At 46.4% G+C, this 25096-nt stretch overlaps 1 protein-coding gene across 7 annotated transcripts in view; it reads left to right on the top strand.

Moving 5' to 3' along the window:
- Positions 1–25096, top strand: part of SLC6A6 (solute carrier family 6 member 6) — a 121246-nt gene that overhangs the window by 46133 nt on the left and 50017 nt on the right. For 2 of the 7 annotated variants that reach the window (XM_040593460.1, XM_040593457.1), the window contains exons 1-3: positions 17068–17265; positions 21925–21960; positions 24542–24607. The exons of 1 other annotated variant lie outside the window; for it this stretch is intronic. In XM_040593460.1, the coding sequence (XP_040449394.1) occupies positions 24553–24607 (55 nt within the window). In that variant the 5' untranslated portion in view covers positions 17068–17265; positions 21925–21960; positions 24542–24552. Of the gene's footprint in view, positions 1–17067; positions 17266–21924; positions 21961–24541; positions 24608–25096 lie in introns of those variants that run through there. 4 more of the 7 variants (XM_040593456.1, XM_040593461.1, XM_040593463.1 and 1 more) reach the window with 4 other exon arrangements.

Raw genomic sequence — 25096 nt, 5'->3', positions numbered from 1 at the left:
CTCTTTAAAATAAATTTGTCTTAGTGGGCATGTGTCTGCATCACCAAAGAGACTATCAAATTTGGCACTGTGCTGCACCAGGAAAGCCAAGTCCGGGTGGCGGTGACTGCTCGACATTCCTACTCTCAGATACCCTATCGTTAGGTCAAGGTTGTAGCACAGTGGCGTGGGGCAATGAGCCCCCTGCCTGCACGCTGCCTGTCCAGTGGCTAAATCATCGTTAGCCCAGATGTTTGTTGCACACCATTATACAGGGGTACACTTAATATCAGCCAAAGGAAAGGTGAATGACTGTAAGCGCTTTGACAAGGCTTTAGTGGATATCCAGCAGTGACAGCAGCGTGCCAGGTGAGAGGCCCAGCCAGCAGCTGGCAAGGCGTGTTTTATGTAGCTTTGTGAACGCAGACTATGCAAATATATTCAAAGGATGTTCTAGAGGCAAATTGGTTGGAGCTAAATTTGCCCAGATGCTCTTGAATGTGCTTATTAGAGCCCTTAGCTTGAAAATTAGCTGGAACTGATGAGTTGAATCAGAGCTGGCTTTAGGATCTTTGCAAATTAAGAAAACCACAACCGGATTAAATGTGTGCATGTCTACGTAGCATGGAAATTCATCTTTCAATGCTTTCTCCCGCTACTCCCAAGATGAGAGCTTCACAGCGCTTAATCTGTGGAAAGCTCCTGTTAGAGGTCTGGGCAACTATTTTGCCTTGAGTTTGTAAGTTAAGAAAAAATGGAAAAATAGTTTTGATTTTTTTACCTGCATTTCATTTTACCTGCAGAGGCACTCCCTGGCAGTGAACTCATGCCTCCCCTCTCCTGTTACATGTTCCATTACCAAAGGTGAATAATCAAGACAAATATGAAGAATGAGAGAAGTATGTACTCGCTTACTCAGATAATTAATGTGAAGGATGAAATCACCTTAATCCTGAATTAAAAACAACTACTTCAGGATCCTGTTACGGTGGCAAAAGATGCTGGAAGGATGTGGGATGTGTTGTGTCAATGGCTGTCATACTTTTGCTTCCCTGGACTTCTTCCCCTGATAAGCGCAACTGTTGAAACTTCTTTCACCTGAGTATTGACTTTAAAAAAGAAAACTGTCTTGAGCAGTGGTTTAAGTCAGTTTCTCCAAGACAACTGGTGGAGCGTGTCTGCTCAGCCATGGGGCATTTTCACAGACAGACGGTACATTTGCCCGTTTGTGGCCGCCTCTGCAATCTTTCGCAGAGGTCCAGGGCAGTGGCTTTGCCATCTGCCTGCCTCGGTCACCCTATGCCAGGCATTAACTTGGATCAGGCTTGCCCTTATGGCAGCTACACTATGCCTGACCCCTGCCTGGGTGTACAAAGGTGGGAAAAGGGTGGGCCGTTTCCTGCGCTTAAACAACTGAGCACTGTTAGCTCAGGGACAATTGAGCCTCTGGTGTTTATACTGTCTTTGTCTGGATAAACTGTATGGATACAGTCCCAATGCAGTCACTAGGTGATTTTCTTGCTGATTTTCATGGTGCCGGCATTTCACCCTTAATGTGTATTTTAGGCATCCCATCTTGAATCAGTATCTCAAGCCTCTTAAAACTGCATTACGGTTATGCTTGGATTTAGTTGTTGGTACTTGTCTTTTGCTGAGGAAACCGAAACTGGGCGCAGTTTTATAATGTGTGGTCTTCCTGGTGCCCTATAGAAGGTTAATGTCACCTCCTTGTGACACATTAAGTCATCCCTTTGCATAGTCTACTCAAGTAACCTCAAAGAATTTGACACCAAGGATGTCCCAAGGGATTGGCCTCCCAAAGCCACGTTCCAGGATTTGAGCACTCAGCTCAATGTAAAGCTCAAAATATTGCTGAGGCAGAGAGAGATATTCAGTATCTTGCACTTCACAGAACCCAGATGCATTTTGCACGCACCAGCTATAATGTAAGGAATGCGGGTCAAATTGGAGAATTTCTCTTCTTTCAGCCTCCAGCTTTTCTAATTGCGTTGCAGTGATTGGTCTTCAGCTGTGAGGAAATACAGAAAGCTCTTATTTAGTAAATTTTCAGTAATCCTAAAGAAGCTAGTTCCTCTCTCCCCGGAATGGCACAGCCTGTGTTCCTTCAGAAACATCTTCCTAAATACCAGCAGACACTGAAAATACCTTTCCAGCCCCCTGTGGATTGGCTATAGATTTACAGTATATCTCCCTGACATTCAGTCAACATGCTTATGGTTTCCTTCTGGATGCTTCCTTGCCTTATTCTTGATGGTGTGTAAGATCTGCTAAGAGGGGAGAAGGTCCTGTAGAGGTGAGACCATCTTATACTGAAGAGGTATTGATAGACAGACCTATCTGGATTTTTTGCTTGCCTTTGCATTCAATTTGTATATCACCCTGAGACTGCATGCAATTTTTCAGCAGGAAAAACACCTGGAAAAATATGCTTAGGAAAAACTACAGATTTACAGTAAAAACAAAAATAATTCCCACCAAACAAACAAACCGTTGAATTTGTCCCTAGAGCTTACTGACTAAAAGATGATGGCATAGAAGGTTCCTAGATTTATCCATCCTCAAACATCATTTTCTTCCTCAATGGCATTTATACTTCTGAGAAAAAGTCAGAGCTGGTCAGATCTAGCCCTGGCATCTTCCAGTGGATTATTCCTAAAATAAAGTGGCTTTTCCAAGCCTGGTGGTTTCGGATGTTATGATCGATGTTTATTCATTTGTCCTCTTTCCATGGAACTGGCAATGGCTGCTGTTTCCGTATCCAATACCACTGTTATGTCTGTTGCTCTAATCTAGCTACTTATATGGTCTCCACCGTCGTAATGTTTGAGCGCATCCCAAGAATTTTTAAAAAAGGAAAGAAAAACCCGAGAATAATAACAAACTCTCTCTTTCTTCCTTCCCTGCCTGATCTTAATATGAGTCTTGAGTTTTTGTGCTTGTATGTGTGTGAGGAACTTACTGAGGAAAAGCTGAAGAAATGGTTCCTACCTTCAGCTGTGAAACCGAGTGGAAAAGGCCAGCATGGGAGAGGCCGAAGCGGTGGCCTGGGCTGCTGCAGGAGTCTGCCAACACTACATGTCCTTCCCCTAGTTTTTCTTCTCCTCGGCCCATGGCTCGGTAGTGTTTTCGATGATTCCTGGCATCTGGCAAGTCAAAACATTATGAGGGTAGACGTGGGTTTTTCTTTTGACAAGGAAAACTGTTATTTCTGCCTGGAGATGAGTTGCCCTGATCGGCTGTCAGCAGAGGTGTCGCTTCTATTTATTCTGACTACGTTTGGATCAAGATCAGCATTTCTGTGTGTCAGTTCTTTGTCTGGGGATTGTTGCATACTGTTCCTGTGGACACTGAAGTCACCCAACCCAAAATTTATCCTGCAAATTGAGTCTGTTTCAGATGGCTTTCTCTCTAGGAGGTTGTGACTAGTTTTGAATGGCTTGTTGGGAGCCTGGTCTTATCTACTCACCTGTTGCCCAGTTTTGCTGGACCTGCAGCCCAGGGGGAGGAAAGGCTGATGACCCTTCGGGTCCAGCAGCTTTGGGCCTTATCTGTGGGGAAGAAAGCGAATCCCGTGTGCATGAGATGGGCTGGGTCTTGGTGGCGGTAAATCCTACCTGAATAAGAACGAGCTGAAGCTGGTCATGTGCTCTGAATTCAAAAGCAGCAAATGGAAGAATTAGCAATGTATAAAAATATAAGTAAACACATGCCGGCGTTAATTGGAGGAACATGTCCTTCTCACTGACCTTAGCCCGTGTGACCATACCTCTGCTGTACGGGACATGAGCCCTTGATTTCTCCTGTAACCAGTAGACAGAAACCTCATTTCCAGCTGAGGGATTAAACTGCACGTGAGGAAATGATTGAGTGCATTCCTGACACACCTTTTTTTAGACCTCGATCAATGAAAAGAAGTATCATTATGTCTCATATTGGGGCTGGAAACTAAGCAATTTGCGTATTTGCAGGAATGAGATACAGTTGTCTCAGGAGTTTTTGTTGGCAATAGGACAGGCAGCTGTCAACGCTTCAGTCTACAAGTAGATGCAGCTCATTAGGACAGTTGGATATCATCAGATTAGCTGGGCTTGGAGATAGGGTGAGACAGGAAAACATATGACAAGAACTGGCATTGCAAACCCTCCCCCTTCAGAAATACTACCTCAAAACCAAGGAATGTTGCAGTCGATCGTAGCCAATATCAATAGATTAGATCCTAATTTAAGGGCAGACTTGCCAAGTATTTCAGCATGGGTTTCAGTGCCCCTGGTACACATAAAAGTTATGGCACCAGCTCTGGACTAGTTACTGGGACTCTGGTAATGATGTTCCTGGCATAGCACTCCTTGCAAACACGTACTTTGGAGGAGTTCCCATACATTTTTTTATTGTCCACTAGAGCTGTGGTGGCAAGCTGTGTGAAATCTATCCAGAACACTGGAAAAAATCAAAACCGAAGGGAAAAAACACAACCGAACCCGATCAAAGATGGCAAAGCCTTTCTTGTGTAGACCTAAAACAAGGTCTGAAGTCAAAAGGCTATGGGATGACTGTGTAAGAGTCATGGAGGAGGGAGTTTTAGACTTTCTTTCAGTGCCTTTGGAAGACTGCCTGACATATTCTGTGCAGTTCTGGTACCAGAAAGATGCTTGCAGACTGGAAACAATTCAAAGATGAATGGCAAACAAAAGCAACTGCAAAAAATACCTGAGTGGCAGCAGGGACTAGTTTTGAAAAAAAAGCTTAAATAGACTTGAATCAATGACAGACAAAGGTAGCCAAGGTCCTCAACAATACTCCATGTGTATTTGAAAAATGTAAATGGCAGCAGATGAAGTGTTTGTCAGCGTGCATTGCCGTGATTCAGTTTTGTGTTCAAAACCTCTTTGTTCTAGGCACACTTCTCTTTTCAGAGCTTGAGCCTTAGCTTTGCAACGCAACCAGCAGGGATATGTTGTGTTTCTTTAGGAGTTTTCATCAGATGATCCCCAAAGGCTTTACAAGGGTGAATTAAGGGAGCTTCATGTTAAAAAATTAAAAAAAGAAAAAAAAAAAAGATCAATTTATTTCTCCCCAAATGCAGTCAGCTCTGGAGTAAAGTAAAAGAAGAGCTGGATTGTCCAGCGGGTGAGATCCTTCTTGCTTTACCACAGACTGCTATCCACTCTTAGTTCGTATCTGGGGACACTGTGAGCAAAGGAAAGAATGATTCCTCAGTCGTTGAGAGGGCACTGCAACAAGGAGTGCAAGGACTAGAAATTTTATCACATTAAAATGTAGGGGAGGAATAAGAGAGAATTGCAATTTCCTTGAAGGGTATTAGGCTTGATCATTGTAGCTGTTGCCTCCATTCTTAACAAATATGAGGATGTACAGACAAGACTTTGATGTTACTTCTCTGCTGAGCAGCACCTCTGCTTACTCAGTACCGATTTGAGGTTGCTAGAGCAACATCAAAACCACTTCCTATAGAGCATAGACGCGCTCTGCAGGCCTCCCGGGCCCACATAATTAGCAGAAGTTGTGAAACTTCATGGAGGAAATACAATGCAAAGTGCTAAGAAGTGTGGAAACCTTAAAAGGGGATGTAACTTCAACCACTTCTGAGTCAAAGCTAAGGGAAAGCAGGAGTGTGATGGCCTTATATTTAAAAACCTCTCTATTTTTGAAGCAAATTTTATTCTGTTAATAAGCAAGAGGAGACTTCTTTATAAAGAAAAGAAACCATTTTATTTAAAATTGAACAGCTCCCTTAAAATACTGTCTCTGTGCACACTGAGCCTGTGTGACATTATTTTGAGCCTTATACTTGTATTCACCGCTCATGTAGCTTTCATGACTGACAAAATCTCAAACACCCAGAGGATGTGCAAAACCCTACTGGGTGATTTGCAAAATCTTCCGTTGTTGGAAATTTTTCTAATGATGAAATACTTTATTAGTTGCTGCTATTTTATCTCATTACTGGCTATTGCCACATGAATCCTGAGGGCTTTGCAACAAGGACGATCTGCACTCCTTAAATTATAATTTCTGGGATTACACTAAAATACTGTGCAAAAACTGTTATTCATTATTATTCAGACAAGTCTCAGTTTCAAACATAACTTCCATGAGACTTTAGCCAAGAAACAATTCATATCTAGGCTGCTTGGTAATAAAATCCCCAACCATTTCTGTAGAATCTGATTTACTTCTCAGTTGTATTGGTGTGATCCTGGGAAGGAAAGTTCAAGATCTGCTGAACCAGGAGTTTCTTTTCCAATACACTTCCTACCAGATTCTGTGATTTGGGGATTCCTCGAGCAGTGTTCCTGCTAAAAGTGTTCCCAGTGCTTTTGATGTTGAGCTTTTGCTCACTGGCTGCCACGAGTCCCTGCCGTAACAGTAATACAGCAACTTCTGCTGGTTTCCCCTCATATTCTCAGAACAATTCAGATTTTGGTATATGCCAACAGAGTCATAAAAACACGGGCTGTAAGTTTAAGGCTGTGATTCTGCAAGAACTGATGATGACATTACTCCTGGAATATTGCAGCTAGTTAAAATATCACCTTGCTAGAAAGTATCGGCGGACTGAAAGGAAAACATCAGCGAGCTGGAGAGATCCGCCCATAATGAAAGATCAGAAGAATGGCTTTTGAACCAAAAGACAAGTGGTGATTTTGACCCAAGCACAAACGCGAAGGTCAGCGTGGATGTTTATACAGAAACATGGGAAAGTTTTCATCTACTTTACAGCTGAGTCAAGTGATGTAGTTTCTATATGTTTATCGCCTGATCTGGCTACAACATGGCCAAAAAGATGTATTGTATAGCTGGGATACAGCCAGGTCACAGTTCCCACACAAACCAGTGACGTAAACTAGTTGTTAGCACCAAGGTGCCCTGGCCACAGCACCTCTTTGTGCAGCACACCGAAGATGGGCCAGGAGCCTCGTAGCCTTGGCTGATGGCCCAGCAACAGCTGCAGAAAGGTGTTGGACCAATGGTTTGACATCGATGCAAAGAAAATGCCCTTTGACTATTAGAAAACAAACTCCAGCAGTGTGACCTACTAGGCTGGGAGGCAGGTACCCACACAACAAACCCACTGCCAACAGCTGGGGTACGTCTAAAACTAGGTTGTGCAAAATATTAGAGACTGTGCAGCACGCAGCAGCCCAGCACTGGCAGGGAGACAGCTGACTTGCAGGATGCTGGAGGTCTGCAGAGACCTCCATGGGTCTCAGGCTTCTCTTCCATCTCTGATTTCTGCCCTGCTGACGTTTGGGTGCATTACTGTCCTGTCATGTGATTTGTTTTATAACCCAGAGGGGACAGCTGAATTCCTTCTACAGCAACAATATTTTTTGTGATGCCAATGCCATGACCTTTATTCATGAAAAACAAAGTACAAATGGGGAAAGCAGGGTGGAGCTCTGTCAGAAATGTGATGTAAACAGCTACAAAGACATGGCTGTGCTCCTCCAAAGCCACTTCCCACCAGGTAAGAATCAGAGAAACAGGCATTGCAAACACAGCAGAGATCCTATCTGGTATTTTTGTTAAGTTAATTGCCTATACCTAAAAGCAAGGTCTAATACAAATTGCCAAATTGAACTTTCGGTCAGATTAGACAACATCATCCATAACAACAATAGCTGCCAAAGGTTTTATGGAAACAAATCCCCATTCCAGGTATCTGCTGACATTTTTTTAAAAAACAGCCTCTTCTCTAGCATTCATGAAAGTAATATGAACAATTCAGCAGGAGAGGAGCTCCCGTTTTGTTGTGGAAACAGTCTCCGCAGTACCCTTGAAAATTCATCCTGAGGCAAGTTTGAAATAATTCATGCTTTTGCTCTTTCAAAAATATCTTCATGTTTGGAGCAAACAGCTGTGGTGCTGGTGGAGAACAGCAGAAATATGACCTGGATTAAAACCTACATTTTACTGGGAGAATTGGGAGCTTAGTCTCCCAGTAGGGAAGTGACATTTAGGCAGCAACATTTGCGAAGTGGCCAGGAGCTCCGGGGTGGCATGAATTCAGCTTGAGGGGAAACCTGAGTTTAAGCCAGGTGGAGTGGGCATGCGGCAGTGGCCGCTGCTGCAGCTGGAGGTGGTGTCTGTGCCCTGAGCTCCAGCGTGCCGGTGGATTTGCCTCCATAAACGCCATGCCCCCGCTCCACATGGCTTCACAGGACCTCCGGAGGAATTGGATGGAAAAGCTCCCAGGGGTCCACCACACCCTCCACTGTGTGCCTCCGCTCTGTGATTTATTCAGCTCTGTCATCAGGCAATCCCAGGGCCCCGCTGCTCCAGATGATGCCCGGTCACTGTTGCAACCCATCCTGGCCACCACGCAGCTCCCCCACCAGCCCCCCGAGCTGTGCCACCGGTGCCCAACCCCACCCCCACCCCCGCCCTGGCACTCGCTGTGGGGCAACACGGACCAAGGGTGCCTTTTGGGAGTGCCAAGGGCATCCCAAATCCATTTCGGCTGCTCCATGGGTCGCTGGGATGCGCTTCCCAAGGAAATGTGGGAGCCTGGGGGCGAGTTTTCACACTTCTCTCCATGAATTTAACAAGCCCAACAGGCAAACATGCAGGAATAAAAATAAGAAAACTTCAGGTCTTTTGCTGATACAAAGTAAGAGAAAATTGCTCGATGCTACAGGCAGCCTGTGACCAACCGTGCACAAAGTTTTAACTGTTTGTGGCCCATTTGGCAATCAGCGAGTGGTAAGATTGAGCTTTGATACAAATCAGAGCTGACTGGCGCTGGCCAAGCAGATTTTGAGGCACAAATCTGGATTTCTTGTGCTTCGTGCTGAGCCTGTTCCATCCCCTCCTTTCTCCATGTCTTCCCATGTAGAGGCAGCAAAGCAGGATTGCTCGGGCTGGGGGAGACAGGGAGCAGCCGCTCTCTGCCAGGGCACAGCACCGGGCTGGTACTGCCTACTGGGCAGGATGAGGCCACCTGGCCAATTGCTGGACCCAGCCGGTGCTTCGCTTTCTTGATTCATGGGACCACTAGTGGGTACCAGGCAGGGAAAATGTGCCTGTTACGGGGCATCCTAGCTGAATCCTGGTGTGATCTCCTTGTTGTTGGATCTCAGCGAGGCAAACAGCCTTGTCGTTACCAGTTTGCGTTGTGTTTGATGTAATAGCTGCAGGGCCGAGTGGGGCAGAGGGGCTCCTGTGTACCCCAGAAGCCTGAGCTCAGGGTAACAGAGAGCCCCAGGTAGCTTGAGGGAGACCTTACAAGCTCACGTTGTGTATCGCTTTACATCAATGCAGCTTTGTGATTACATGCTACTTTGCTTAGATGGGCATTTTAAAGAGTGTTAGCAAATTTTATTAATTGCACATGAAGGAAAGATCAGACTTCTTTTTTTTTTTTTTTTAAGGAACAGTAAATAACTCATGATTTCAGAAAGCAATGTACTTCTAAAACCAGTAAGGAGCCGAACACAAAGTGGTGGCTGCTCCCCAAACCCCAGGTTGTGTCCATCAGTCCTGTCAACTCTCTTTATTTCTGGCTGGGCTTATGCAGACGAGAAACTTGATGAAGGTATTCTGGGCCTTCAGGATGAGGGCTGGGAATGCAACGTGTACGTGTTTGCATTGGCCAGGCAGGGTGAGGCTGCCAGTGCATGGGTCTGGGGGCATTTTTGCCTCCTTAGCATCTGTGTTTGTTTGCTGCGGAGCCGTGTGGTTCCTGGGCGTGTGCTGCCTCGCAGCTCTGGCCCTCGCCGCCAGCCCCTTCTGCCACTTGAAAAAGGCCAGAGAAGAAATCCCTCTTGCTCCAGCTTCTCTTCTTCCTAAACGGCTCAGTCTTTCAGGAGGTGGGAAGGAAATGCTTTGTAAAGATGCCGTTGTCAAGGCCACCTCTAAAGAAGATGGCAGATATGCACACCATTAATGTATAGGGCCGGGCAAGAAAACCCCCTGAAATGCTGCCTTTGCTCATAACGCCACCAGCTGAGCCGCCCTGGCCTCGGGCCAGCTCAGGAGCTCGCTGCCCAGGAAGCACCCGGGTAAACTTTCCAAAACCTGGATCTGCCCAGGTTGGGAAATAAGAGTCAGGTATCCCAAAAGAGAAGTGCAGGGATGCCGCAGTGAATATTACTGAATTTATTTTAGGCAGCGGAGATTCTGGCTGTAAGATCACTTGAGAGCATGCCAAAGGCCCAGAAAAGGTAACTGCTTGGGGAGGCTCAAGGTCACCCAAGGCTGGAAGCCGCTGGCCTCTCCTCGGTGACATTGCTGCCCTGCGGAGCGGCGTGCTGCTGCGGAGATGAAAGCCGAGGCATCCCCCTTGGAGCATGCAGGCAGTGCTGACAGCGCTTGCGCCGTGCCGTGCCAGAGGGCAGCGGGCACGGCCGTGCCAGGAGCAGTCGGAGCCACCCTAAGCAGGAGGTACGGTGGATGCTGCTACATCGCTCGGCCGGCTAAAGCAAAGCTCCTGAAGCCAGCTCTGCCTCCCCTGCCACCAGATGCAAGCAATTTGTTTTGCATTTGGACTGGTAGTCCGGAAAACCGAGGCGCTGTGTTTTTAAGTTTATATTACATGTTTGCTTTCCAGTTTTGTTAATTAAAATCATGTAACTGGATGAGCAGTTACTGGATAGCTTGCAGGGGTTATTTGAAATTTTCCATTTTTTCTGGACGCTTAAGCAGTTGATGCCCTTGCTTTCTCTGCTTGCAGTGCATTAATTCACCTAGCTAGAAATTCTATCTGTCTGGGCTGATAAAAGCATGCATTTGGGAATGGTGGTGTTTCTTACAGTATTTTCTCTTAGTGTTTGCCTACGCCTGCCAATGTAATTTGTCAGAATAAACTAGGTACTTTAAAATCATTTTTTATACACTCTTTGTAAGCGTTTCACCATCACTTTGAGAGGGAAGAGAGCAGAGAGACCCATAAGCAAATAAAAAGAAATACGAGCATGTATGAATTCACTCAAGTGATCACTCTTCGGTAAGTTTAATCCGTCGGCTTTTCTGGATCAGACAAGTAAGTTGAGAGGGTTCAACTGCATCACTGAGCTCACCACTACACATTTCTGGACTGTTTTCCACTGCAATGCTTGCTGTCTCCTGGGATGCGGTCAGGCCAAGCCTGCCCAGCTTGGTGACCAGCTCCAAGTGGAAATGGAAGTGGTTGTGCATGGCAGCCTCAGACCCTGCTGACCTTCAGTTTGCTTTCAGAGTGGGTCTGCCACAACTTCTTCCCCATCTCCTAGCCTACGTCTCCTACGGCTTCCCAGCTTTCGTATCATCTTTGCAGCACCCATGTGACTAGAATTGCAGGAGCTGTTCTGCTGGTGAGGCCAAGGAAATCTCTCTGCAGGCCACGCAGCAGCAGAATATTTAGCTGCAGCATGGTGGGTACATTATTAGCAGGGAAAGAGGCATGTTCAAAATGTGCATTGCCTCCAAGCACACCTTGTGCTGCTGGTGCTAACGGAGAACTTACTCCACTGAGGGAACGCCACTTAAAATGCCCAGAGTCAAAGCTTTATTTTCAGAACTGAAAATGTTAAGCGTGAACATGTGCAAGGACATGCCAACATAAGCAGGATTTACTTCGGTGTGCAGACAGAGCTCCAAGTGGCTCAGCAAAGCACAACCGTGCTTCTTTCATGCGAGAGTAAATTATCACCTTGACTCAGCAGTGCCTTTCTATGCAAATCTCAAACTGCTCTGCATTGTGTCAAATAATGAATCTGAAACAAGGTCCAACAAGATGGCTTTTTTTTTTCAGCAAGTACAGAGACTTGGCCTTTTCAGGGCTTGTATCTTAGTTATTAATAGTACCGTTTGCCTTCTTTTGGAAAATTGAATTCATGTGATAAAGAGGAACTTTATGTATCAAATTCTGATGCAGAAGTTCTGGTATAAGTGCTTTTGTGAAATACAGAAGTGGAAAATGCAGGTCAATATGGTAGAAAATATTTTCGTTTGTTGATTTTTTCCCCCCAAAATTTTATAGGACTGAGCCAGCAAAGAACAATGCCAACATTAAAAAAAAAGCCATCACCTGTTGATTGTGTCCCATTTGAGGCAAATTTAGGCAGGTATTGCAAGATTTAATAAGAACTGTTATGTAATAGTAAGTTCAGGCAAAAAAAAATGATTAAAAGAGATAAGTTACCATACATCTAGTACTAAGTAAGCGGATTAAAAAGAAAAAAAACCTAGGAAGTGCAGTAACTGGATTTGCTACATAAAATAAAAACATGAGCACAAATTTGGAATTTTGCACAGTGCAAGGGTTACAGAATTTTCCTTGGGGAACAATCTTCTATTGGCAAAGCATGGTTGAACAGAACAAACAAATCCTTTTTGTCTTTAATTGTTGTGATTCTGTCTAAAAGTTAGAAGTCGTCAGTTTTAGCATGTGGAATGCAGTTGTGAAAGAAAATGAGTTTCCTGAATTTTCAATGATTGATTAAAATCCACACACATACTGGTTATTTTAATTTAAGGAAAAAGGATTTTGTTTCTTTATCCCGTTACATAACACTGGTTCTATTCTCCCTTGAACACACAAGTATGTTTATCATTAATCTTACAGGGAAACAGTCATCCTTCAAAACTCTTTCTGAATTTTTATCTATTTTTTTAAAAGTTCGAACCCAAATAACTGCATATGAATTGAAGATTAAAGCACATTATTTTTGTAATTAGATTACTTTAACCTCATTTATGCATAGTTCTTTCACTATTCTTCCCAATAGTAACAGGGAAGAAAACCCCCATTGTTTTAGAAGTGACTTTAAAAATGCAAAACATACGGTTCGTACAGCATCCAGCAGGAGACAGAGTACCTGTTATTGGGTTTTAGCTCATTTTTATGAAACTGGCTGGCTTGCAGTTTGGAGACATTCTTTAATAATACCTATATTTTTTTCATTCTATAGTGCATTCCTTTCAAGGACTTTAAATTGCTCAGGAGGTCTTGAAAATCCTGGTGAAAACCTTTGGATATATGAGAGTTTTTTATTTCTAGGTAGCTGACTGTCAATTAACTTGAGATGCTTCACTTTTTCCAAAAGCCAGCGTGACCACGTTGGTTCCAGGCTGTTTGGTTCCTCTGGGTTTGCCCCTCACTTTAGGAATCAGCCCCTGTGAAGGAACAGGCATTTCTAAACTCGACTGGTGTTCGGAAGGGACCTGCGCCAGCCTTTCAGACTTGCTAACCTCAAGTTAATATGTAATTAGCTTGATGTAAGAAAAGGGCCAGTGGAGGCAATCCCATTCTGGCTAGGCAGTCTCAAATATAAGCAAAATAGGTCACCCGTAACATTAAAATTTAATGGCAATGGGGCTATTTTTCAAGAAGACCTGTGGTTTTCAGTTGCCTTGTGTTTGACTTGTAAACTGGGTATGTGGCTCCATCACCAGCAGGTTCACATGATGGGGAGTGTACCGAAACCACAGGTGACATTTTAATTTTGATTTGATATCTTATTTGGATGATTTAAATAGATGAACTAAGAAAAATTAACTGTCCAGGCCGTAATTTCAGCTAAAATAAACACAGACTAGTACTACAGCAATTTAGTGGATTGTGTGGATTAGTGAGATATCCTGGTACGTAATAGCAACAATTTTATTCCCCAATTTAGTAACGCTTAAAATCTGCAATCCAGAGTCACTGCATGATGTGCAAATCCCTTCAAAATCTGCCTCCCTTTTTCAAGCTCAGGATCATTTCCAACAGGGGAATCCCAAAGGTCGCCCCCGTATAGCTTTGTATAGGAAATTCATGTCTGGAGAATGGATGTGATGGACTTATCGAGACCATCTTTTTGCCATTATTGCTTATACTCTTCTTCACAGATGGTGCAGTTCACTTGTCCCCTGTATTTCTGCTGAACTTTGTGCCTGGATAAATTTTGCCTTTCTTATTTTAATGTTTATATGCAAAACCTTCCTAGTCCCTGCAAAACCTACTTGTTCTTGCCCTGCCTCAGTCCTGAGTCCACAATTCCCTTAGCAGCCACACACTGAAAAGAAACATGTTTTCTCCTGAAAAAGGAAGAAATATTACATCCATTTTGATTTTTAAATGAACGTGAATTTGCTGATAAGCATATTTTAGATCTTGGTGTGACATCCCTCCTCCACCCAATTCACCCGACAGAAATCTGATCTAACTGCCATACACTTGTATGAATACGCATCCATCTGCAAAATTAGGCACTCGCATCCCTGCCCCTCGAGACCTCTTTTACAGCGTGCAAATACAGTGAATCTCTTCTGACTTTCGTGCCTTCTCGGTACATTTCCACACGTTGTAGCCAAGCTGGGGATTTGGCCCAGTGCCTTTTTTAAACCCTGTGACCCAGACATGGAGATTAAAAAAGAGTTATGTTATCGGATTAAACAGATACAAGAAGCGCTCACTGTATCAGCACCCAACACCTTTAAACTCCAGGAAGCAGCTCAGCATGTTAATGGCAAAAATAGCCTCTAAGACAGAGGGAAAATGCAGAGGAAGGTGATTGCTAACCCGTGCCTTGGCCTGGGGTGCAAAAACTTGCCACTCTGGCTGGTTTGCAAAGCAGCCGCAAGGGTATGATACTCTGCTTTCTATAGCATCTTAATACTGGATACACTCAAAATCTGGTATACTAGTCACTTGAACCACACCTACCTGTAACCAGAGTGATTTTGGCTTGTCTTGTAAGTTTGGGTTAATGCCTTCATTAATGCAGGGTTTTGAAGGGGTTAGGCTTGCTTACGCTATGAATGGCACCAGCACACATTGAAAACAACAGAACTGCAAAAGTAAAAATACTAATAGATTAAAGCCAGACCTACAGGAAGAAGATAGTAATTTCAGGCACCACTTATATGCTTAATATTATACACATGCTTACGCTTTGTAATTTGGGCTCTAACTTGTGATTTCAGTTGCATAAGAGAGCCAGAGGAGCCAGAGGCATTAGTGCCGCTGTTCGCTGCTGCAGCTGAAGGCAGAGTTCCCCCAAATATCCATCAGGCACATTCTCAGAAGTTGTGCTGTCTCATAATGAAACAGCAGACAGCGATGCACATATTTATGACACAAAAGGGCTAATTATTATTCTTATTCCACTTAGTTCCAGGTACTGTTTGAAGCCTCTGACTTCAAAACACTTTGGCTGTTGGTTTTTTACCCCAAACTACCCCACCACCACCCCCAAACACAGAAACCATGTGCTTTGTGTGTCAGACTTTTCTTTTAATGAGTGAGGAGCAACAGAACAAGAGAAACAGAAAATACAGGCTTTAATTCCTCTAGAGAACTTGAGCAAAATATTCCACTGCTGTCAGTGGTACAGCTGTGCTGGCAGAATCCCTAGCACAGATGAGGCTCCAGCCGCTACTTATATTTCACCGAAGTGACTGCCGGTTCCTAATCTGCATCGAGGCATCCTCACTGCAACTGAATAAGTGGCTGAGCCTGTGAGAAATGTTTTGCTTCGTTCCCTAGTGTGGTCAGAGCCGCCTGTGTTTGTGGTCCCTCGTGAAGCCTCACGAAATGCTAGCTGCCTTAAGCGAAGGATGCCTGCAAATCCAAAGCTGCAGCGCACAAGAAACCTGAATTAGAAGATGTAGGTGGCAGCATGCACTACATCATGTTATTAGTTTAAACCAGGCTGTTCAGTGGAGGTATGTCATCAATTAGCTGCATATATCCCACACCTGTATCTCGTTTCAGTTAAAAAACTATTCACTCTGCAAATCAGCTCAGGCACTGGAAAACAGGAGTGCCCTGGAGTCAGGGAAAATGGCTTGTGTGACTGTGGCACACCGTTGAGCACGCTGTATCGTGAGGAAGGAGCATGCAGAAGGGGCACAGCTCTGCCTTTAAGTGAAGCAGCCAAGGAAATCAGCCTTCCCCGGGGATCTCCCTGGAGGCTGCTGCGGTGGAATTCATTTAATCCCCCGGCAGCCGATGCACGGGTGATGGGCTCCAAAGGTGTGCTGCCCAGCGGCTGCCGCCCTGGCGCCTGGTGTAGGTAGGGCGGTAGGGGCTTGTGTCTGGGCCAGCCCGGGGCAGCAGGGCTGCGGGGGCTGTTCGTTCTTCTTTGGTCCACCTCCACCATTCCCAATGCAAGCTTAGCACCGCGGGACTTCCGCGGAACACGGGTGGCCCTAAACCTCCTTTTCCCTGCTACTTTGCCCCCACAATGCAAACGGTGTTTTGCAGCAGAGAGATTCTTACCAAGCCCTCGGCAGGGGTTATATTAAAATGCCTAGCGAGTCTGTACGCTGCCGTATCCTTGCGTTAGCAGGACTGGAGGGGATGCAGGTAGGAGAGCAATGCCGTGCTTGACTCACAGAGCCGTTCGCCTGCAGAACGGCACCGGCTTTCGGTGCAGCCCAGCCCAGCCGGCTGCCCGGCTCGTTCCTCCGGCGGATCGGCCCGGCCGTGCGGGGCTCCACGGCGGGGGGGCTGCCGGGCCGGGGCCGCTCCCTGGGCAGCGTGCAGAGCAGGGGGATCCCGGGCTGCCGGGCACCTGCCAGGCCGCGCTCCCCTGTGTTTCCTCCTCCAGGCGGAGACGGCTGCCGATACCGAGCGCCCCGACAGCCTGGCTGAGCCGCGGCGGTCCGGAGCCCGACCCCGCCGCCATCCCGGGGGCGCAGTGCCCTCGGGGCCGAGCGGGGGCCCGGCCGCCGGGGAGGGCAGCGCCGGTGACAGCGCGGCGGGATGCTTTGTCCGCGGGAAGGGCGCTCTTTGTGTCAAGACAAAAAATATCAATTTTTAGAAAACGTATAAGAATTACAGAGAGAGAGCCGCGGCGGGCAGCCCTTCGCCGCGCTGCGCTCCCCGCCCCGGAGCGGCGGGACGAGGGCCGGCTCCGCCGGGCGGCTCCGGGGCGGTCCCCCTCCCCGCGGGGAAGGCGGGCGGCCCGGGGTGGCCCCCCCGGCGGCGGCCGCTGCCCCGCACCCGCCCGCCCCTCCCCGCCGCCCCGCGGCCGCCTGCCAGCCCGGCTCCGTGGCCGTGTCTGCGGCATGGCCCCTCCTCCCCCACACCCCTTCCTTTAGGCTCCCCCCTCCCCAGCAAAGAAGAGGCCGTGCCGGTGTTTTTCCACTCAGCAGGATGGGTGATGCTCAAAGCTCCCTCATTAGACAACAGACACGAGAGGTCAGGAAGAAAGCGCTTATAAATTACCGTTTCCTCCTGCTCGGCGCTGCTAGTCGCGCCGCACCGCTCCGCCGGACGCGCCGCACCGCCGCAGGGGCGCAGCGGCGCGCAGGCACCGCGGCCAGCGGACGCAGGTACCGGCGCCTCCCGGGCGGGCGGGCGGTGGGGCTGCTGTGGCGGCTGCTGCTGCAGCTGCTGCTGGTGCTGCTACTGCTGCTGCGGCGGAGTGGCGTGGAGGGGCGCGGATCGCCCCGCGCTACCGCGGCGAACAAAGGGCGGCCGCTCCGCGCCCGGCGGAGCCTCACCGAGCCGAGCCGGGCCGGGGGCAGCGCTGGCGCCCTCCCTTTGTCCGCGCCGACTCGGGGTGCCCCCGGGCGCGCCTTCCCTTCCCTTCCCTCCCCCCCCCCCCCATCTATTTATTTCTTTATTTGCTCTGCTTCTTTCCATCCCCCTCCTCCCCAGCTGCCTCGTTACCCCGGCGGGTGTTTCTCTCCCCCAGCGGTTTTTCCGCCCCCCCCACCTTGCGTTAACTTTTTTTCGCGGTAACAGTTTGCAGCAGTCCGCCCTCGCCGGCGGCCCTCGGGCACGGCTGCGGGGCACGCTTCTCTCCTCGGCTATTTTTGCCCTTTTTTCGTTCTCCTTCCCACTCCTCCCCGCTGTGTTTTTTCTGGCTGCCGTGCGCTAACCTCAAGTGAAGAGGCTGGTACAGGCACTGCTGCATCTGATGCTAATGGGCCTACCTGGTGGGTAATACCGCTGCTGCTGCTTCCTTTTTATTCCCCTCGTTTTCCATTTATTTTGTTGCTTCTTGGCATAAAGAAATCAAAGTTGCGGCTGGGGCTTGGACATCGGCCGCCGGGACCGCAGGGGACAGGTGACCCGGCTCAGCGCCTTGCCCAGGGGTGATAGTGCCGGGCTCCCCCCGGGGTGACTTGGCCCCCCAGTTCACCCGCTGGCTTTAGGGTGATGGATGCCCACCTCTGCCCAGTCCTGTACCGGGCGGCATGTGGGAGGGTTCTCAGGGCTTCCATATAAGAACGTAGGAGAATTTATTTCACACAGGCAAAGAAATGTGCAGAGTATGTTCTTTATGAAAGAGGAGGCGAGCTGTGTTTTCCTTACGCAGCTCCAAGAGTGGCAAAACTTTGTGTTTAGAAATCGTGAAAGCTGATTTCTGCTCTTTAATAAGAGCTACGTTTAAAGGAAAGCACCGATGGAAAAAAAAAGAAAAAAAAAGGTGGTGGGAGAGGATCCAGATAAACACGGAGAAATACAAACCCACATGTATCCCAGCATGGTTTGTGTCAAGGTGTAAAGATGGAGTTTTTTGGTTAGTTCCCATTTTTTTAACCGTATTGGGAAAGGCATTAAGAAAATGTGCCGAGAGGAGCTGGTTACGTTGATGGTGCTATTTTGGTAACTGCAATTCTTTTTTTTATCGCTTGCATGTCAGAATGTTTCAAGTTTTGGACTAGCAAAAAAGTGAGGCAGCCCTGATCAGGGAACATGTCATCAGCTGTGTGATTTGGGGCTTGGATGACAGTTGCTGCTGGTTTAGATTTTATGGCTTTAGATTTGAGAGTAAAATCAGCCCCTTAAAACCTGCTGCTGTGGAATTTGGAGGGGAAAGGCTTTGGTGAACCCCCCTGATGGTTTTTGGCAGTTGGGTGTTTACTTCTGGCTCTGCGTTTGGGCGAGCTGACTGTTTTTTGGCACTGCCTACCTTTGCACGAGTATTATGGAAAGATTCCCCTGAAGGTTGTTAGGTGTTTTTTTTTTTAAAGCAAAATGTGTGAGTAGTTGAGGCAGCCAGCAGCGTGACATTGTCCCTTGCCTGGAGAAAGTCAAGGCTGGAGCATGAGTGTGGCGGGAGGATGTCTTTGTTGCCCTGGTTGAACTGACACTGGAAACTTTACCTTTGGCGCTTTCAGAGATAGCATCTTCATGTTTCCTCTTCAACTGTCTCTTCTCCGCTTTGCATTATTTTTTTTTTCTTCTTCCTTTTCTCTTTATTTGCCTGCCTCTCACCTCTGTTTCTGCCCCTTCCCACCTCTCTCTCTCATGGTTTGGGCTGCTTTGCAGCTGCACCCACTGGGGGGCGACAGACACCTTTCCCTTCCCTTCCCTTCCCTTCCCTTCCCTTCCCTTCCCTTCCCTTCCCTTCCCTTCCCTTCCCTTCCCTTCCCTTCCCTTCCCTTCCCTTCCCTTCCCTTCCCTTCCCTTCCCTTCCCTTCCCTTCCCTTCCCTTCCCTTCCCTTCCCTTCCCTTCCCTTCCCTGCCCTGCCCTGCCCTGCCCTGCCCTGCCCTGCCCTGCCCTGCCCTGCCCTGCCCGCCACCCCAGACCCCCAACCTGCAGGTGGGCCCCAGGGGAAGAGCCACTTCTGTGATTTATTAACCCATTTCTTTTACCGTGTGGTGTCAGGGTTATTTTCTGCCATACTTTGCAAAAAAAACGGGAGATTGCAGATGGCACTGTGATAGTTGGAGGTACCAAGAAGGTGGTTGCATGCTTGGGGATGCTAGATCAAATTCCTGTGGGTTTTTTTGTTTGGCGGGTTAGGGATCTTGGGCTAGCATCCAGTAGAAATGTAGAATACTTCAAATGCTACCAATTTTTATTGTATTTTACTTTGCCGAAACCAGGGGCAAAATGTGGCACACTACTCTTTGGTGGTAGTCACCAATTTGTAGCTTTTGGGTGGGTTGGCTGGACATTTCTTGAGTGTCAGAGGTGAAATGTTGGGGCTGTGGCAGGAGGTTTCAGTCTGTGTGAAATGCTTTATGAAAAGAGGTGCAACACTGCCCTGGAAAAATAGGAAGACACTTTAGATTGGCTTACTCTTGCTGCATGGTACTTGGGAAACCTCCCGTGCCTGAGCGCAGCCTCGGCGAGGATCTTGCTTTACAGCTAATCATTGCAAATATTTCAGTAAGTTTTCCTTAAATCAATACTCTGCCTAAGACAGAGCTACATCTTAGTGGCTTCTAGCCAAGTCCTGTGGGCTGGGTATTTCCAAAGAGACTCTTGGGCATGAGCTGCCATGTTTCCCGGGAAGCGATGCTCCCAGGTTTTTCATCTGTGCACCTCAAGACACAGCAGCACCCCCTATTGCTTTTATTTTGCTGCTTCTAGGTTTTCCAGTGCCCCATAGTTTTGCCCCAGTTGGCTGGGGAGCAACATTGCCCCAGTGCCCCAACAGCAATGTTGCCAGTTCCACCAGTAAGGGAAGTCTCTGCAGTGGTTCCCTACCCAGGGTTTTAATCACGCTGGCAAACAACTGTGAAAAGATTATCCTGTTTTGTTTCTTTTAAATTTAACCATATTGCAACACATAAAAATGGACAGCAAAGCCATGGTAGTTAAAGCCTTTTGCAAGTAATGCTTATTTGATTGGTCATACTAATAAATTGTAGATCATTTAAGAAGTGCAGCTTTGAATAGATTACCCAGTAGGATTAGTGCCTTTGACTTCTTCTCATCACTAACTTAATTTACGTGACCAGATCAGGGGTTACGTTTTTTAAAGTAATCCTGAGTCCAGTCCTCTTAAGTGCTCCATACACAGAGCTCAGGTTCATTCTAATGCCACTCTGGGGGGGCTGCTTGCAGGATTGGGTCCTTGGCATTTAGAAGACGAGCATGAGGATGAAAATTCAATGATTTAATATTTGTTGAATTTCTTCCATACATGCATATTTACTTGAATCCTCAGCTGTTGTAGTGCCATGGGTTTAATTGATTTGTGCTAGCTGAGTATCATCCCAAGGCCTGTAAACTCTGGGCAATAACACCCTTTAAATTGCTTACAGAGTAGCTAATATTGGTATAAGATAGTGTGGTAGAAATTAAGTGAAAATGCCACTCTTCATTGTCCTTTTTTTTTACCCAAAAAACTGCCACTGGAAGGGCTATGGTGCTGCCAGTCTGTGACTGAAACTGGCTGGTGTCCTACATCATCTTCTGTATTTATACTAGACTCTTTTTTTCCAGTGTCTCAAGATTAACACCAGCAAAAAGCCGCCCAGTGCTGCCCCTAAACCCTGCTACAAGAGCATCCACCAAACCCCCCAGCTGGGCTGGTGGAAGGGGAGCATGAATTAAAGATGCATCCTGCCAGCGAGCTCTAGGTGGGAGGCAGCGGGGTGGGTGGCAGGCAGCCGCAGGAGGGTGGCTGTTGGGACCCATGGGCTGTTGGAAGCCTCGTGCATTTTAGCAGTTACTAGGTTTCCTGTTGTGGTTCTGTGTCGCCCAGAATGGTCACAGCCTCAAAGAACGCCTTTGCTGCTGTGGCTGCTCGACCCGGGTTTGAATGCAGTCGGTGCTTGAGCGCTGGCGTGGAAAAACGATTACACTGTGCCAGCACACAGCAGGAGTGCCCTGCTTTAGGGTGTTGGGGTAGGTGGGCTGTCCATAGGTAGGAGAGCAACCCATACGTCGAACCACGGGGTATCAGTGAGCTGGGATGTAGTTCAAAGGTTTTCCTTTTTTGCTTTGGATCACATGGCATTTGCATTTTATTTCAGTGCTGCGGTATAATTTCCTTGCTCTTGAGATGGATATAGTCACATTTTCTGTGATGTTTTAGATGAGATGAAACAAGTGAGAATGGTTGCCTGGTTTGGCATTGGTACTGAGTTCTTGAAATATAAGTTCATACTGATGGAGTTCAGAAAGCACTATGCATGATAACATTGAAATATGTCTGACTTTATCTTGCTAGACCCATTTTTTCCTTTAAAATTTTTTTTTGCCTTTTCTTCTTCTCTCTTTTTTTTTTTTTTTCTCCAAACAGGAAGAGAAAATCCATTCAGGAGAGACTCTTCTTCATGTAAGTGTTATTTATGCTTGTTTATGAAATTACAAAAGGGTTATAAAGCTCATTAAAATGTTCAAATACTGAACATTTACCATCTGTTTATAGAAACCAAGAATAGAGCATGTAAAAATAGGCTGTAGTTATACAGTAATAATGCTCAGCAACTGTTATCTTAAATCTATCTGTGCAGTTCTTCTGCGCATATCACTGCAGAATTTAGAAACCATTGCAAAGCACTCTGCAGACATTTAAGCAGCATGCCCATAAAGTTTGTGTGTAAATCCTGGAGGGATAATCTTAAAGTGGTTTGCCCAAAGCAGAGGAGACCCGCAAGTGAGATCTCGTTTTAGTACCCCAGAGTCCTTGATTCCCAAACCCTGTGACGAGAGTCAGCTTCTCTGCCTTGGATCCTACAAAATCCAAGCTCTGCCTATAGAGCCATTTGTTTGCGTGCATGTGTACTAGTGTGTGCATGTATACGTGTGGGTAAGAGAGACTGTGTATACACGTAATTGGCCTCAAATAGCCTATAGGTATTTCAAGGCCTTTTCTACAACCTATGGTGATACCCATTGAAGTAAGAGTAGGTGCCACCAGCCATTGGTGAATACTGTTGCAAATGTTTTGTGAAAGCATTTGGCTCCAGACTTGCTGCTCAGTCTGGGTGAGGCTGGTACAGTATTCTTCATGGGACTGAGAAAGCTGCATGGCATAAAAATACAAGAGTTTGGTTTTTTTTCCACACCATCTAGTGACCTGGTTTGCTTGCAAATCTCAGATACGAGAACTCTTGAGTAGGATAGGAAGCTCTGCTCTGGTATTTCTTCCTAGTAAATAAATCTGATTAAATGTTTTAAGGGGCTGCATAGATTGAAGACTCTCGTTGCCTTAATGCAAAGTTAGCTTAGCAAGGAAAACGACTGCATTGTTCCCAATGCAGGGCCCGCTTTGCCTAACTTCCAAGCATGTACTGCGTCCAGTGGCATGGCAAGCCCACGAGCGCACCTCAGGCTGATCTCCCATAAGTCAACTTTTTTTTTTTTTTTTTTAATTTAAATAACATATATCTCGAAATTGCAGCACTCCATTATGCTTGCGTAGCAACTGCTGGTTAATATGTAGCAAAACGCCGTGTGGTAACAATTTTTTTTTTTTTTTTTTTTTTTTTTTTGCTATTGTTGAGCTGGAATGTTAGTTCAGCTTCTAGATAAAAGTGGCTTGCACAATGCGCCCTGGTAGACCATGATTTCTGTGGCTTGTACGGTGGTTCCGTAGGCAACTGTGTTCTGCTTTCCCTCTCCTCTGTGCTTCCCTTCATCTTCCACGTGAGCAAGTGGTGGGCTTAGGCAAAGGCAGGGAACTACAGCCCTTTGCATCCCACAAAGCACCAGTGTGGGGTTTATATTAAGCCCCCGTTGCTAGTCAAGCATCTGTTGAAAACACTATTTTATTCTGGTTGCATTGCTAGCAGAAATGTTGTAAGACACTTTATTTAATAGCTTTAAATCACAAGTGTTCTTTGGCTGGTTTTATGGATATCATAAGACAATCTCTTAAAAAAACCAAACAAACAAAAAAAAAAAAAAAGAAAAATCCAGTAGTAAGTGAAGGATATCTCACAAAGGATTAAAAAATCCTCCTTCCCTGCAGCTGGAATCCTAGCTGAGATTAGGTTGAGAGTTTGTATCTTTGAGAAGGTACATTATCATCTTTAAAAGGTAACAGGGAAGGAAAAAATCCAGAAGGCTTTTGATTATGACCATTTTCAACATTTGTAGTTCATTATTATTTCATTCTAGTGTAGGAAATTCAAACATTTCAAAGGATTTTCAAAATAAGTGCTTCCCAGGGATTTTGAATGGGAAATAGTGCAAAAGCCCCCACTTTTAAGGGAAGAAGCTCCCAAGTGGAGAAGAACCCAAACAGATGAACCCTACAGCAGTGACTGTATGGTGTCTGGAAACTGCAGGATAAATGTGCAGCACAGATCTGAAGGGTTTTGTCTGGAGATTTCAGTATCACAGACAAGTAATGGGGAGCTTCCCAAGTCTGATACAGACGCTCCGAAATGAATGAACAATGAAAAGTGTGTGGTCCAGAGGCCATTTGTGGTGCGGCCTTCCATCACCCGCTGTGGTTTTCAACAGCTAATGGCAAGCTTTGAGCATCAGAGCCTCTCTCTTCTGGTTCTGTGCATGAAATATTATGACTTTGACTCAATAACTCTATTTGTGCCTGTCTGTGCATTGACTCCCCTTGGCTTCTTCAGCTGTGTGAGTTCCCAAAAGAGAGTAAAACTCTAGGGATGGGAATAGTGAGGCTATAGCGGAATGGCAGGATCGTGAAGCATCCAGGACAGGGACCTCTCCCAGGCCCCGTTCAGAGGCGGTTGACTCCTGTGTGGTGAATGTTAGGGGGGATTAACCCCGCGGGACTGTGACTTGGACTGGTCATCATGACAGGAGGTGACCACTTTGAGAAAGGATTCTTTGTGACAGTTACCAGCCGTATGTAGTTGTAATGATAAGAAAGGGACCGTCTTATTGTAGTCACTTTGCGACAAATACTACCACAATTCATTACTTTCCATCAGTGCCTCATCCTATGGAGGAATCACCACTGCCCATCTACATTGAGGAGGGGACAGAAGTCCCGATTGGTGAGTGCAGTTGGGATGGGATATGTTTAAGGGAGGGTATAACGGTACTTGGGTTTAATATTCCTCACCTTTGTGTATACACATTTGTCATTGAAAATTGCAAGGCCTGTTGCAAATGTTTGGGGATTTTTGTTTTGTTTTCTTAATGCAAGTATATTTTAGAGCTCCTGAGGATTGTTAAATACTGCTAGTGTTGGTTTTCAGCTAATCGTAAATCAAAGTACATAATTTATGCAGTGACATTGAAAGCTTCCATGCAGGATCTCTTAACACAAGGCTGGGGAAGACCACGAGTATCACAAGAAGTGGTTTCTACTTCAGCCTTTGACCTCAGAGTTGAGATACTCAGAAGCTGGCTGGGTCAGCAGTTTTTGTCTTGCTGACACTGTCCTGCCTGGCACCCAGCATACTCATGTTGCACACACCGCTGAATAGCCAGAAGAGAGTTAGAGGGGGTTGCCGTTACCTGCGTTGCACATTGGAGTGCTG

The sequence above is a fragment of the Falco naumanni genome, chromosome 4 (assembly GCF_017639655.2).
Source record: "Falco naumanni isolate bFalNau1 chromosome 4, bFalNau1.pat, whole genome shotgun sequence".
NCBI classification, from domain to species: domain Eukaryota; kingdom Metazoa; phylum Chordata; class Aves; order Falconiformes; family Falconidae; genus Falco; species Falco naumanni.
This window is presented reverse-complemented; position numbering and strand designations above follow the sequence as displayed.